Raw genomic sequence first — 12,420 nt, forward strand, 5'->3', positions numbered from 1 at the left:
TTTTCTCAAAGTTCTTTCCAATTCTGATCTGTAGCAGATGTCATCCATGCCCTGCCATGTCCTTTCACATTTAAATCTTCCCTGTAGGTCAGTGGCTTCATGAAAAACTGCTCCTTTCTCCTTGAGGGCTTTCTCTGTTCTCAGGAGGGTGCTCAGTCCTCACAGGCCTCAGGCCAGAAGTTGCAGTTAAAGCCCGTAGGAGCAGTCCTCAACCAATGATGGATGGAAATTGGTGGAAAAATAACCCATCTTCCTTGCCCTTTGGTTGGAATAACTCTGAGGTGAATTATTCCAGAGGTCCACAATGGGAATAAGCCCCAGCTGCCCACGGTGGTAACCTGCTCATTAACACCCATTGAATTAGTCTCTTCTCTTCACTCTTAGTACAGAATGTCTACCAGTTCACATGGCGGAATAAACTTTTATTGTATTAAGCTCTTTATATTTCAAATTTTGTCTATTATATCATTTAGCAGTCACTTTTTCTGGCTAAAACACAGCTACTCTTTCTGGTGTTAGGCTTATTTAATATTTTAATTACTAAGGTAACTGTAAATACATTCTTGTTGCAAGAAATTCTAACAATTGTCTCCCTTTACAATTGTAAATTCTAACAATTGTCTCCCTCAAAAATTCTGTTCCTTCCTCAAAGGTAAACACATTTAACATCTGAAATATATTAATTTAAAGCTCATTCTAGTTATTTGGTTTTTCATACATAGATATGCCATAAAAATATGTTGTGCTGTTTTTCACATACATGGGTTCACTGATCCTTTTTATTGTTTCAGTATCCAAACCAATGTATACTTTTATGTCAGACACAGTAGCTTTACCTCTTCACATTCATTCTGAATCTTCTCGTATCTTCTGTGTCTCCAACCCACTTAATTTTTATGTTTATTGGGCATATGAAATATAGTTACGATAACTGTTTCAGTGTCCTTGTCTATGCATTTTATCACGTGTATCATTTCCAGGTCAGTTTTGATTGCTTAATTTTTTCCTAATTATTGGTTATATATTCCTGCTTCTTTGCATGCCTGGCGATATGTGATTGGATGCCAGACCTTGTGCAATTGTGATTTTGCCTTGTTTACACTTGTCCAGAACAAATGCACAGTTTTTTTTTTATTTCAATATATCAGTATTCTTAAGCTCTGTTTTGTAGTGAATATTAAGTTACTTAGAAACAAAATAATCTTGTCAGTTCTTGCTTTCCAGCTTTGTTAGTTGGGACTAGAAGAGCATGAACCATGGCTTACCTCACCTCACTTCTGAGTACTCTCCCTGATGCCCCATGAATGATAAGGGTTTATCACTTTGACAGGAAGTACTCCCTGCCCTGTGTGGGCTCCACAGTTCTTTCTCTGTGCAGCTCTCTCCTCTCTGGTACTCTTTCTTAGGAGCTCTAGCTGCATCGTCCTCTCACCACTCTCAGCTTCATCTTACCAACTCAGAGATACCACAGGCTCCACTTGAGCTCCAGGCAGCAAGCTGGGGTAATTACAGGCTCAGATCCATTCTTTCTCATGTCTCAGGGATCACTGTTTTCATGGTCTGAAGTCCAGTATATTGAATAATGTTGTCGTGTATTTTATCTATTTTTTAAAATTGTTTCAGACAAGTGGGAAAATCCAGTCCCAGTTACTCCATCTTCAGCATACTAGAAGTTGTAAAAGTCATAAGTAAGATCTAAATTGTTGCAGCACACAAATGTCATGAAAAAGTAAACCAGCATTCCAAACACGTTAAAATTAAAATTGGAATATGAAAGACTGTGGCAAACACACAAACACATATACCTATATAATTTTAGCCTTTTGAGAATTTTATGTAAATGAAATTATAGAGTAGATAAGGTTGACCTTTAAGATTGGCTTTTTTCATTCAGCATTATTTCTGAAGATTGATTCCCATTGTAATATGTATGTTTGTCCCCTTCTTTTTTGTTGTGGTATAATATGAATCACTGTCTTTTATCAATTCCTCATCATAGGTTGTTCGGCTTGCTTCTGCTTTTTGGCTATTACAAAGCTTCTATAAAAATTCAGATGCTGTTTTTTTTGTGTGAGTGTAAGTTTTCATTTCTCCATGAAAATATCCAGAAGGGGCCTTTTCAGACTTAAGTAATAAGTTAGTTTTATCAGAAACATCCAAATGGTTTTCCAAAGAGCCTAGCTCATTTTGCATTCCCAAATCAATGTATGAGAGATCTGATAGCTCCACAACCTCACCAGGACTTGGTATTTTTAGTATTGTCTTTTTTAGCCATTCTAATAGATATGTAGTGGCATCTCATAGCAGTTTAAATTTACATTTTCTTTAAATGTAATGATGTTTAATGTATTCTTATCTCCTTATTTGGCAGCCATAAATCCTCTTTGGTAAGCATGTATTCAAGTTTTATGCCAATTTTCTAACCGAACTCTGTCTATTACTGTTGAGTTTAGAGAGTTCTTTCTATTTAGGGAACAAGCCCTTTTTCAGATATGTGATTTGCAAATATTTCTCGCAGCCTTTGTATGGTAATTTCTTTTTCTTATCATTGCTGTTCACAGAGCAAAAAATGTTTTAAATTTGATTAAGTCTAATATAGTGGGATGAATTGGGAGATTGGGATTGACATATATACACTAATAGACAACTAATAAGAACCTGCTGCATAAAAAAATAAATAAAATTCAAAAGTTCAAAAAAAATAAGCCTAATATAGATAGGTTTGATTTTATGGATTAAAGTCAGGTGTGAGAACTTTTCACAATAGATGGACCGGGCATGCTATGCAATTGTGGTGAGTCTGTAATCTACAATAGAAGAGAGAAGACAAGATAGATTAGAGGGAACATTTTAAAGTTCCCCCTTAGTTATTCCAAGTGTGACTTGGTTCAGTGGATTTCTGTTGCTTCACTGCAGGAATCTGAGGTGGTACCTGAAACCACAGCTGCCATCAACCATCAGTAAGGTCATTTCAGTAAAGCATAAAAGTTTGAGTTGCTTGAGGCGGTATGACTCCGGAGTGTACAATAACCACCTAAAGCCTCTTTAATGGGTGAGAACTGGCCATTATTTTTATTTTAATAAAATGTAAAGAATAGACTAGGAATAGAATTGAGGATATCAGAGTAAATCACACACAATAAGGCTAGGTCTTTTTTTATGAAACTCAGATAATGTATGTATACATACACACACAAACTCTTGTTAGACATTGCTTAATAGTTTATATATATTCTCATTATGAAGGATGGTAAAAAAAAAAAAAAAAAAAGTCACTACACTAGACAATGCAATGTAAGGTAATGCCCAAAATTTAGGGGCTCACAAAATCCTGACTATCAGATTCTTCCGTATAGTAAGTACATCTTTAAGAACTGAAGGTCCTCAAGAGGCTAATTCTACAGGGTAAATGGAAGGAATAGATCAGCCTGTTTTTTCTCTGACAGCCCATCCTCCATTCTAAGGCTCCTACCCTGTGCTGCAGCTCCTCCATTGTGCTTAGATCCTGATCCATTTTGTGTAAGAGTTGGGCAAAAGTCTCAGAGCAGGCAGGAAGGTAATATTATCAACAGAATAAACTAATTAAGGAGCCGGAATTCCAAATACAGATATAGACCACCATGAGAAAGATCTGAAAGGACCACGTGCTCCAGAACTTGGGTAGCAAGGAGCAGAGATCTGTTCCTGCTTTCAATCTGGAGAGGCTGTGGGCTGCTCCAGAAGCTGTAGGCTTCCTAGATATAGCTGAAGTGACATGTAGAGTTTGGGGGGCGGGGGCGGGTTTCAGACTACCACTGTAGCTGAAGAAGAGTCCCACTCTTCTGGCTCTTATCTTTTCAAGGGTATTCCCCAGACTTACCTGTTTTGGGGACACCTGTGATTCTCCAGGGCCCTCCGAGAGCCCCCATCCACCATCACTACTGCTGTAGCTGTATCATGCACAAGAAGCAATAAAGGAGCTAACAGAGTCAAGAAAAGGAAAATTCTAGCACTTCATAGGCCCTGCCTGACAATAAGTGCTTGTGTGCAGACCCTGTATCTAACAAGGTGACTTTTTTAGTGTCGTTTCTGTTGCTCATTGATAAAATGAAAGCGCCCATCACAAAGACACATATGCTAACGAATGTCAACAACAGGACCACTTCCCTGAAATCAGGATAGCTTCTGAGTAGATGGAACTGGGTTTTATCACTGATTTGAAGAAAGTTGTCTCCATGGAGTGCTTCCATGCCCTTATTAGCAAAATGGACCTCACCTTTGATAGGAAACTGAGTAATGACAAGGACGTGCCCAAGGCCGGCCACTAGATTACTAAGGACAACTGAGTCACTGAGGAGGAAATCTGGGAAGAGATTAATGTAATGAAGGTATGTGTTGAGAGGAATCACTTCTCTACTAAGAGCCCATGAATCTCATCTGATTCATGGATGGAAGAAAATACCTGATGCGCTGGAAGATTCTCAGCAGTGATCTGCATGCTGTTGAATACGTGTGGATTCCAACAGTCCATGCCGAAATCAACACAATGAAAGTCTTGGTATTTTCCACCAGGGCCCATGTTATAGTCCCCACTGCACTCCTTTCCTGATATGAAGAGGCTCTAAGAGATGAGGAGGGGAAATCCCAAGGCAAAATTGCAGCCAGGGTTGGCTCTACTGCCATATAGTCAGTGTACATTACAGGGCAAAGTTCAACAGCTTCTCCTGAGGCAGACTTTTCATTTAGTGTTTAAATACTAAGGTCAATACTCTTAAGTAGCTGAGGTCCAGCATAGGGCTGGAGGGAAAATTTTATGTCATTTTTGTATTCCTGATTTATGTGGTAACTTGGAGTTTTTCCTTCCTTCCTTCCTTTCTTTTCACACTTCCTCCCTTTCTTCCTTTTCTCCTCTCTCTCTCCATCCCTACTTCCCATGTAGCCTTGCTTCTTTCATTTATTTTTCAAGTGCTGTTCTTTTTATACATGTTTAAATAGCTTTAGAACCTATGTTTATGTATAATTTTGGTTGAATATTTACTGCTTTGTATCAAGATTGAGTAGGACTTTTGTGACTGTAAAACGATGTTTGCAATCCAGAACAGGGTAACCTGGTATTGCAATCCATGTTTCTTAGGAAATCTGAAAGAACTCAGTAGTAAAATCATTTACCCCAAGAAATTGATGCAAATAAATTAAATGTTGGTCAATTCTTGTCTTTCCTAATGCTTTTTACTGTCATTTTGTAAAACCAAAGGTATCTATTTGTATTTAGTTATAAAGAATATTGGAGAAATTAAATATTAATAATTAGATACCAAGTTCATTCATTCATCTCCAGAACATTGAACATCTGCTCTTTGGGAGACACTGTACCATTGCTTGAGTTGCTCAGATTTTTGTGTGTAGAAGTTGGAAGAAGTGAGGTAGCACGGTAAACCAGAGGGACAATTTTTAAAAAGGAGTTAGGAGGCATGAGTTCAAGTTAGAATAGTCATCTATAAATGTCCCATTGCATGGCCTTTTGCACATTCAGTAAGCTGCATGTCCTTTGTGAGAGTGAAGTTTAAATTTAGCTTTGGAGTGGGCAAATCAAAGGTGTTGGATTGTTCAACAGATAACAGGTCCCTCAGATGGTATCTCACAGTTGAGAGACTAAAGCCTGGAATGCAAAATGGGTCTCAGCAATTAGTCTTGAATCCTGGATACACTAGGGGGGTAGGAGTTTGGCCCCTGTCTCTATACATTTGAGGACAGTTTGCAAAGTAATTGCATTGGATAATCAGTTATAAACACATATTCCCTTCCATAACAAATGAAGGATGACTTCAAGGAGAAACCTAGAACCCAGAGAGTGGCATTTGGAAATTTATCTGAAGGCCTTAAAATCTAATCAAGGAATTCACAATATATGCCCAACAGGCTTTCACAATGCTATGGGCCAGGGAATGTTTATACCTTCCACTTTTCCTGTTTTGAATAAGAATGTCTATAGTTGCTGTCCTTTCCCTGTCCCACTATTATATATAGGGTGTGTTGGGGCCTGATAATTTGTTTCTTTTATTTCACAGGTCCACAGAGAGAGGAGTATTGTGCCCCATTTGGTATACTTAACTGTATGTTCCCCAAGAGCCTCATCTGCATAGGAGCCTATTTTAGGTGATGAGATTTAGATTTTAAATTGCTGTTGTAGTAGATTCAGATTTGGGGGAATCTTGGGAGAATATTAATGTATTTTGGATGGGGAAGAGACTTGGTTCATGGAGTTCAGAAATAAATTGTGGTAGACAGAGTCTAAAGTAGTTACCATGATCCTGACCTTTTGGTATTCACGTATCTGTATACTACTCTTGAGTATGGGCAAGGCCTGGGACTTGACTGTAACCAACAGAATATGGAAAACTGATATGTCACACCCATGATTACATTACATTTGATGCCAAAAAAGATGGGACATCATTCATTTGATTACAGATACCATATATGACTGTGTTTTGCTAAAGACTTGCTCTCACTTTCCGGCTGGCATTGAAGAAGAAATCTGCTATGTTGAGAACTTCCTATGGAGAGGGTCACCGGCCTGGAACTACAGGCTACTTTTAACCATTTAAACTGATTTTGCAAGAGTTTTTTTTTTTTTTTTTTTAATTAAGCTGTTAGTTCTTCAGACAAGAGGAAATGAATTCTGCCAACAAACTGAGTGAGCTTGATACTGGATTTTTCTCTAGTCAAGCCTTCAGATTAGAGCAGAGCTCAGTAAATATGTTAATGTCAACTAGGAGAAACCCTGAATCACAGAAGGCAGTTGAGCTATTCTTGGACTCCTGATACACAAAAACCATGAGAGAATTAAATTGTGTGTGTTTTTTTAACTGGTATGTTTGTGGTAATTTGTTACGCAGCAAAACAGAACCAATGCATGAAGAATAGTGTATGATATTCTTCTGGATATAAACTCTTCTTTTTTCTCTTTCTTCATTCCTATATTTCATGTTTCAAACCTAAAGTGGTTATCTCGTGACGAGCAGAAATAGATTCATATAATGTTTGAGTAAGTAAGGATTGTTCCTTGATCTCAAGGGTGAAGGGAGCTGGAATGAAGTGTGTGGAGTAGAGATGGGTGTGTGCCTTGCTCTGGGCTAGTAATTATCATGATTGACGATGATCTAGATGGTGTCCCTCCTCTTCAAGTTCCCCTCAGCTTAGGACTCTGTGGAATTATTTCTTGGAGTCCCCTTTGACATTTCAGCATTGACTGTCAGACTAAACTCTCAAACCAGGAACCCAGAATACCATTTAGATGGTGGAAGTTTCTCATTTAGGCACTTTCAGGACCTAGCCTGTCAGGAGTGGTGATAATTTACTTTATGGATGAAGAGTCCCTCCCTCTGGGTTCACTAAGAGCTGCCTGCCCATTTTGGAATTAGCTCAGGGTTCCTGAGTCCTGCCCTCTCTTAAATCAGACTCTCCTTAACGTCAGCAAGTAGAGAGACCTGTGCCTTTCACATTAAAATACTCCATAGCCCAGTCAGGGGCCTCTATAAGGGGGTCTCTGTGCTAAACAGCAGAATCTTCAGGACACTTTCACTTGGAAAATAAAGGAGAGAAGCCCAGTCCCCCAAATTCCTAACTTCCAGAAGGAACACTCATCCTGGTGGAACAACAGGTGGGATTCTATTCCCATCATATCTGGACACCCTGGCGTGGCACTGCATCTAGGTCAGTAGTGACCTCTTGGTTCTCAGTGTGTCTGTAATCAACAGGCTATCCCCTGGTGTCTCTTCTCTGGAACAGTACAGTTCAGAGCATATAATTCTTGGAGGTGCAGAGCAACACAAGTCAGCATGGGGGATGATGTAGTGGGAGGTGAAATGAACATATCATTGGCTCAGATAGCATTCTCCCAATGCAGCATTCTCCCAAGTCCCAGTTGTCACATTTTGAAAGTAAAGGCCCAAGAAGAAAAACTACGTGTGGCACATGAGGAAGGAGAGCTGGCATTTCTTCTTCTGTCCAACTCATGTCATCTCACGTGCTTATGTTACTGACCTGATAGATGTTCCCAGACTTTTCATTCTTTCTCCTCCAGATTTATTGATGTGCTCAATGACCAATGTTGCCGGCTCTTTACTTGATAGAACATGTGAAGATTTTGTATGTTGTTTCTTCTGTTATGTAAGATCTATATGACCAATAATTTATAAGTATTACCAATTACAAAAGAAACAGAAATAAGTAATAATAGTTAAAAATAGTGTATGAAATATAGGTGCAGAGAGTTAAGTATTTTAAGAGAACACTAACAGTATTTTAAAACAATACCTCAGCAAAAAGTGGCAACAAGGAAAGGTTTATGCCTATAGAAAATTTCTGTTAATAATTTAAAGATATGGTAGAATGAGAAAATTACCATGCTAGCCCATAGTGGAGAATGGAGAATGGTCATAATTATCAGAGTGTGAAGATCACAAAAAAGGAAGACACATAGACATTATATATCTCCTAATGGAAGTATAAAGTATCACCTGTGGAGTGCTCTTGCCAAAAAAACAAACACATTGACCAAAAAAATACTGATATGATCAGACTTATAACTATTGATGATGGTTATGATGAGTGTCAGGGAAACAGGGTTCATAGTACTGTTTTGTGTAGTACACTAAATGTCAGAGAATTTCTATGCAAAATTATTTATTATAAATATCATGCCTTTAACTTTGAATACCCAAGAGAAATGAAGAGAAATGCTGTTTTTCAGCAAAACATATACTGCAAGGGAGGCCCATTAATAATAGAAAATTGAAATCAGCAATCACAAACTGAAACAGTAGGCTAAAGCCACACAGATCACATAAGGCTTAGAGGCTACTTGCACCATATAATCAGGGAAAACTAATCAGCATGTTCTGTAAACTTTTCCAGATCACACAAAAATATTTGAAATTACTCCACACATTTTAACAAGCAGGCTCCCCTTGATACAAAAACCAAATAGATGAGGAGACTCAAGAAAAGAATATTTAAGCCACTGTTTTAAACTGGACTAGAAAACAAAGCCACAGAGATAAGAATAGAAAAATAAACCAGAAGTATAAAAATGCAAATAGATAACATTCATCATCTTCATATGATTACTGCATGTTACAGGTGTGGAACAGCGTCATAAAACGGGCTTTCAAAATCATTCGTCTCAGTTCCTCCATGTACAAAGTAAACTTTTTAGTGGATAACCTATGAAAGTGGCTAAGTCTGCCTGGTGAAAGCAGGAATAGATGGCTATGACTTTTCTCTGACAGCTCACCCCCCTGTCCTGCCGCCTTCCTGCCTTGTGCTCCAACTTCTCCATTTTCCATTTAGGCTGGAACATGACCCATTCTAAGCGCTGCAAGGATTGCAGTAAGTGAACTCATCAAGGCTTTGCTGGGATCAGGCATTTCCCTGAAAGCCTGAAGTCATGAAAAAGGAGCCAAAAGAGAACCCCATAAATGAGGACCCAGGAGAACAACAACAAAGAATAAAGGGGTGGGGGTGGGGGTCACACGAAGATGGGCTAGCGGCTGCTTTTCACCTTAAAGGCCAGGCAGGTCTGTCTGGTTGAGATACGCCCTCAGTTACTCTTCAGGGTTCTCAGTGGCAAGAGGACCTTGGCATGAGCGTCAAGACCTCAGCTCAACAGAGGGAGGCAGCTAGAGCTTGGCAACCGAAGTGAGGGCTGGGAGGCGGACCAGCAGGCACCACCCCTCTGAAACTGAGCGCTACGTGCACAGCGTGACCTCGCTACTGGTGACCCCGGAAAGACCCAAGCAGTCCTCACTGGATGCCACGCCCCCTGACTTCCGCCTCCGGAGCTAACGGCTGCGAGGGCTTCAGTTTGAGGCGCAGACTCCAGTCAGCAGTGGGAGCAGCCCCAGGTGCCGCTCGGTGTCAGGTGAGACTCTAAATGAAGACTGAGGGGGACCGCCGGCCCCAGAAAGGGGGATGCCCACCTGGTCAGAGCCCCACCCGGACCCCGGGAGGCGCGGACAGGTTCAGGCTGACTTACCACACGCTACCTGTTGGGCCGTCTGATTGAGGTGGTGGCCTTTGTGCGTGGGGCTCAGGGTCCCCGACCTACGAGTCTTCAAGCAAAGGCCCGTGAGTGAGATCTGACGGGATTGTCTCCCACAATAGTAGCGACTCACTGAGCCTCGGCCGGGAGGTCGGCCTTGGGAGGCCCCGGGCAGGAGCGGCCGGAAGTGGTGCTAATGACCGCGACCACTGGAGTCTGAGGGAGGGGAGGCCTTAGTCTGGGACAGGCGTTGTCATGTCACCAAAGGAAGGCATGTCAGGCCCTGCAGGAGTCCTGGTGAGGACCCCGAGTGAAGCCTTAGGAATCCTCAGACCCCAGGACGGAGGGTGTGCACAGCATTCGTCCCTGTTGTCAGCCGTGGATTTCCCGTCATGAGGTTCTCCTCACTTCCATTTTGGGGGTCTCACAGAGATGCGGCCTTGACTGGAGGGGGGCCTCAGGCAATAGATGGCGGCGGGCACCTTACCAACCAGAATCTAATTTGAGAAGCGTATGTGAGGATTGTGGGGCTAACCAACCCATGGCAGAGGGGGCTCCACAGCCCTGAGAGGTCCAGGGAGTGAAGCTGGCAGAGGCCACCCCTCCCTTCCTCCTCTGGGTCTCAGGAAGAGCCGCCACAGTTAAGTTTACTAGCTGAAGCCACTCACATATGCCGTTTATCTTAGGTGGTGAATCTCATTGCCCACCCTCCTGTCCACGTACTGCTACCCACAAGAGTCATCATGTCTCAGCGTCAGAAGCGTCCTCAGCACTCATATGATCAATGCCATCAAACCTTCAGAAAGTCCCAGGGCCTGGAGGTTGAACAGGTCTCCAAGGCTCTGGAGGAGACCCATCTCTCCTGCCATCCTCTAATGCCTGGCGATTTGAAGGAGGCTCCTGGGGCTGGTATATCCAGCACTCCTGAGGGTCCTCAGTGTTTCTACTCCTCTTCCATTGCTATCAAAGCCACCTCACCCACCAAATCGGATGAGGGGTCCAATAGCCAAGAAAGAGAGTATACTCTGAGCACCTCACAGGCTGTGCTAGGCCCCAAGAATGCGCCTATAGATGCTCTAGATAAGAAAGTATCTATGTTGGTAAATTTCTTGCTATTCAAGTATCAAATGAAAGAGCCAATAACAAAGGCAGATATGTTGAAGATTGTCATCAAAGAGTGTGAAGTCCACTTTCCTGAGATCTTCCTGAGAGCCTCTGAGTGCATGGAGATGGTCTTTGGCCTTGATTTGATGGAAGTGGATCACACCAATCACCACTATGGCCTCTTCATCAAATTGGGCCTCACCTATGATGGGATGCTGCACCGTGAAGTGGGCATGCCCAAGACCGGCATCCTGATACTTATCCTGGGTGTGATCTTCATGAAGGGCAACTGTGCTACCGAAGACGAAGTCTGGAAAGTTCTGAATGTGAGCGGGATATATGCCGGGATGAAGCACTTCATCTCTGGGGAGCCCAGGGAGCTCATCACCAAAGAATTCGTGAAGGAAAAATACCTGGAGTACCGGAAGGTGACCAACACTGATCCTGCGCAGTTTAAGTTCCTGTGGGGCCCCAGAGCCCACGCTGAAACCACCAAGATGAAGGTCCTGGAGTTTCTGGCCAAGGTTCATGGGACTGACCCAAGTTCTTTCCCATCTCAGTATGAGGAGGCTCTGCAAGATGAAGAAGAGAGAGCCCGAGCCAGAATTTCAGGCAGGGCTGTCTCTCCTTCTGTAGCCACTGCCAGTTCTAGTGCCAAGGCTAGCAGCTTCTCCCACACCTAGGGGAGTCAGGGATACTTTCTTCATGCATTGTTGGAAGACGCAGTTAGTGCTGGTAGAATTTAGTTCTGAGGTGGGGGCAGAAAGGAAGACAGTGTATTTGCCTGTGTGTTCCTGTTTTGTATGTATAACTTGTAAGTTTATTCTCTTTTTTGATGTATGTATTACTCATATTTTTTAATATGAATTTAACTGTTTCAAAATATAAAGATTTATGAATGATACTGATCATACATTTACTACTCATGATGTTTAAAGCAAGAACTTTGTTGTTTTGTGAAACAAATTGTGAAACTATCCATTTTATCTTCTGGAATAAGAAGATGGCATTGCTATAGGCATTTATTTCCTTGCACACGTGAAAGGTCAGCTTTAAGATAGCTGGGATCAATAGGAAAAATCAAGAATCTCTAAAAGATATTCAAAATTTGCCTTTCGTATTCTTTTTAGTTCTTGTTCTGTAAAATTAAATGATATATGCGTGGATTTGCTTAAGCTCTTTAAAGAATGTATAACATGTTAATGAATTAGACCTCATATTCACTGGATCATTTATTCCACAAACCTTTATTGAACAGCTGCTCTTTGAAAAGAACTGTAGATAGTATTGGG

At 41.4% G+C, this 12,420-nt stretch overlaps 1 protein-coding gene across 1 annotated transcript; it reads left to right on the plus strand.

The window, feature by feature from the left end:
• Positions 1–10,767: 10,767 nt before the first annotated feature.
• On the plus strand, positions 10,768–11,811 carry MAGEB16 (MAGE family member B16). Its single transcript, XM_027099059.1, has one exon. The coding sequence runs from the start codon at positions 10,768–10,770 to the stop codon at positions 11,809–11,811; it is 1,044 nt and encodes a 347-aa protein (XP_026954860.1).
• Positions 11,812–12,420: the final 609 nt, after the last annotated feature.

Source organism: Aethalodelphis obliquidens, unplaced genomic scaffold, assembly GCF_003676395.1.
Source record: "Aethalodelphis obliquidens isolate GAN/ISIS:26980383/991018 unplaced genomic scaffold, ASM367639v1 scaffold127, whole genome shotgun sequence".
Classification (NCBI taxonomy): domain Eukaryota; kingdom Metazoa; phylum Chordata; class Mammalia; order Artiodactyla; family Delphinidae; genus Aethalodelphis; species Aethalodelphis obliquidens.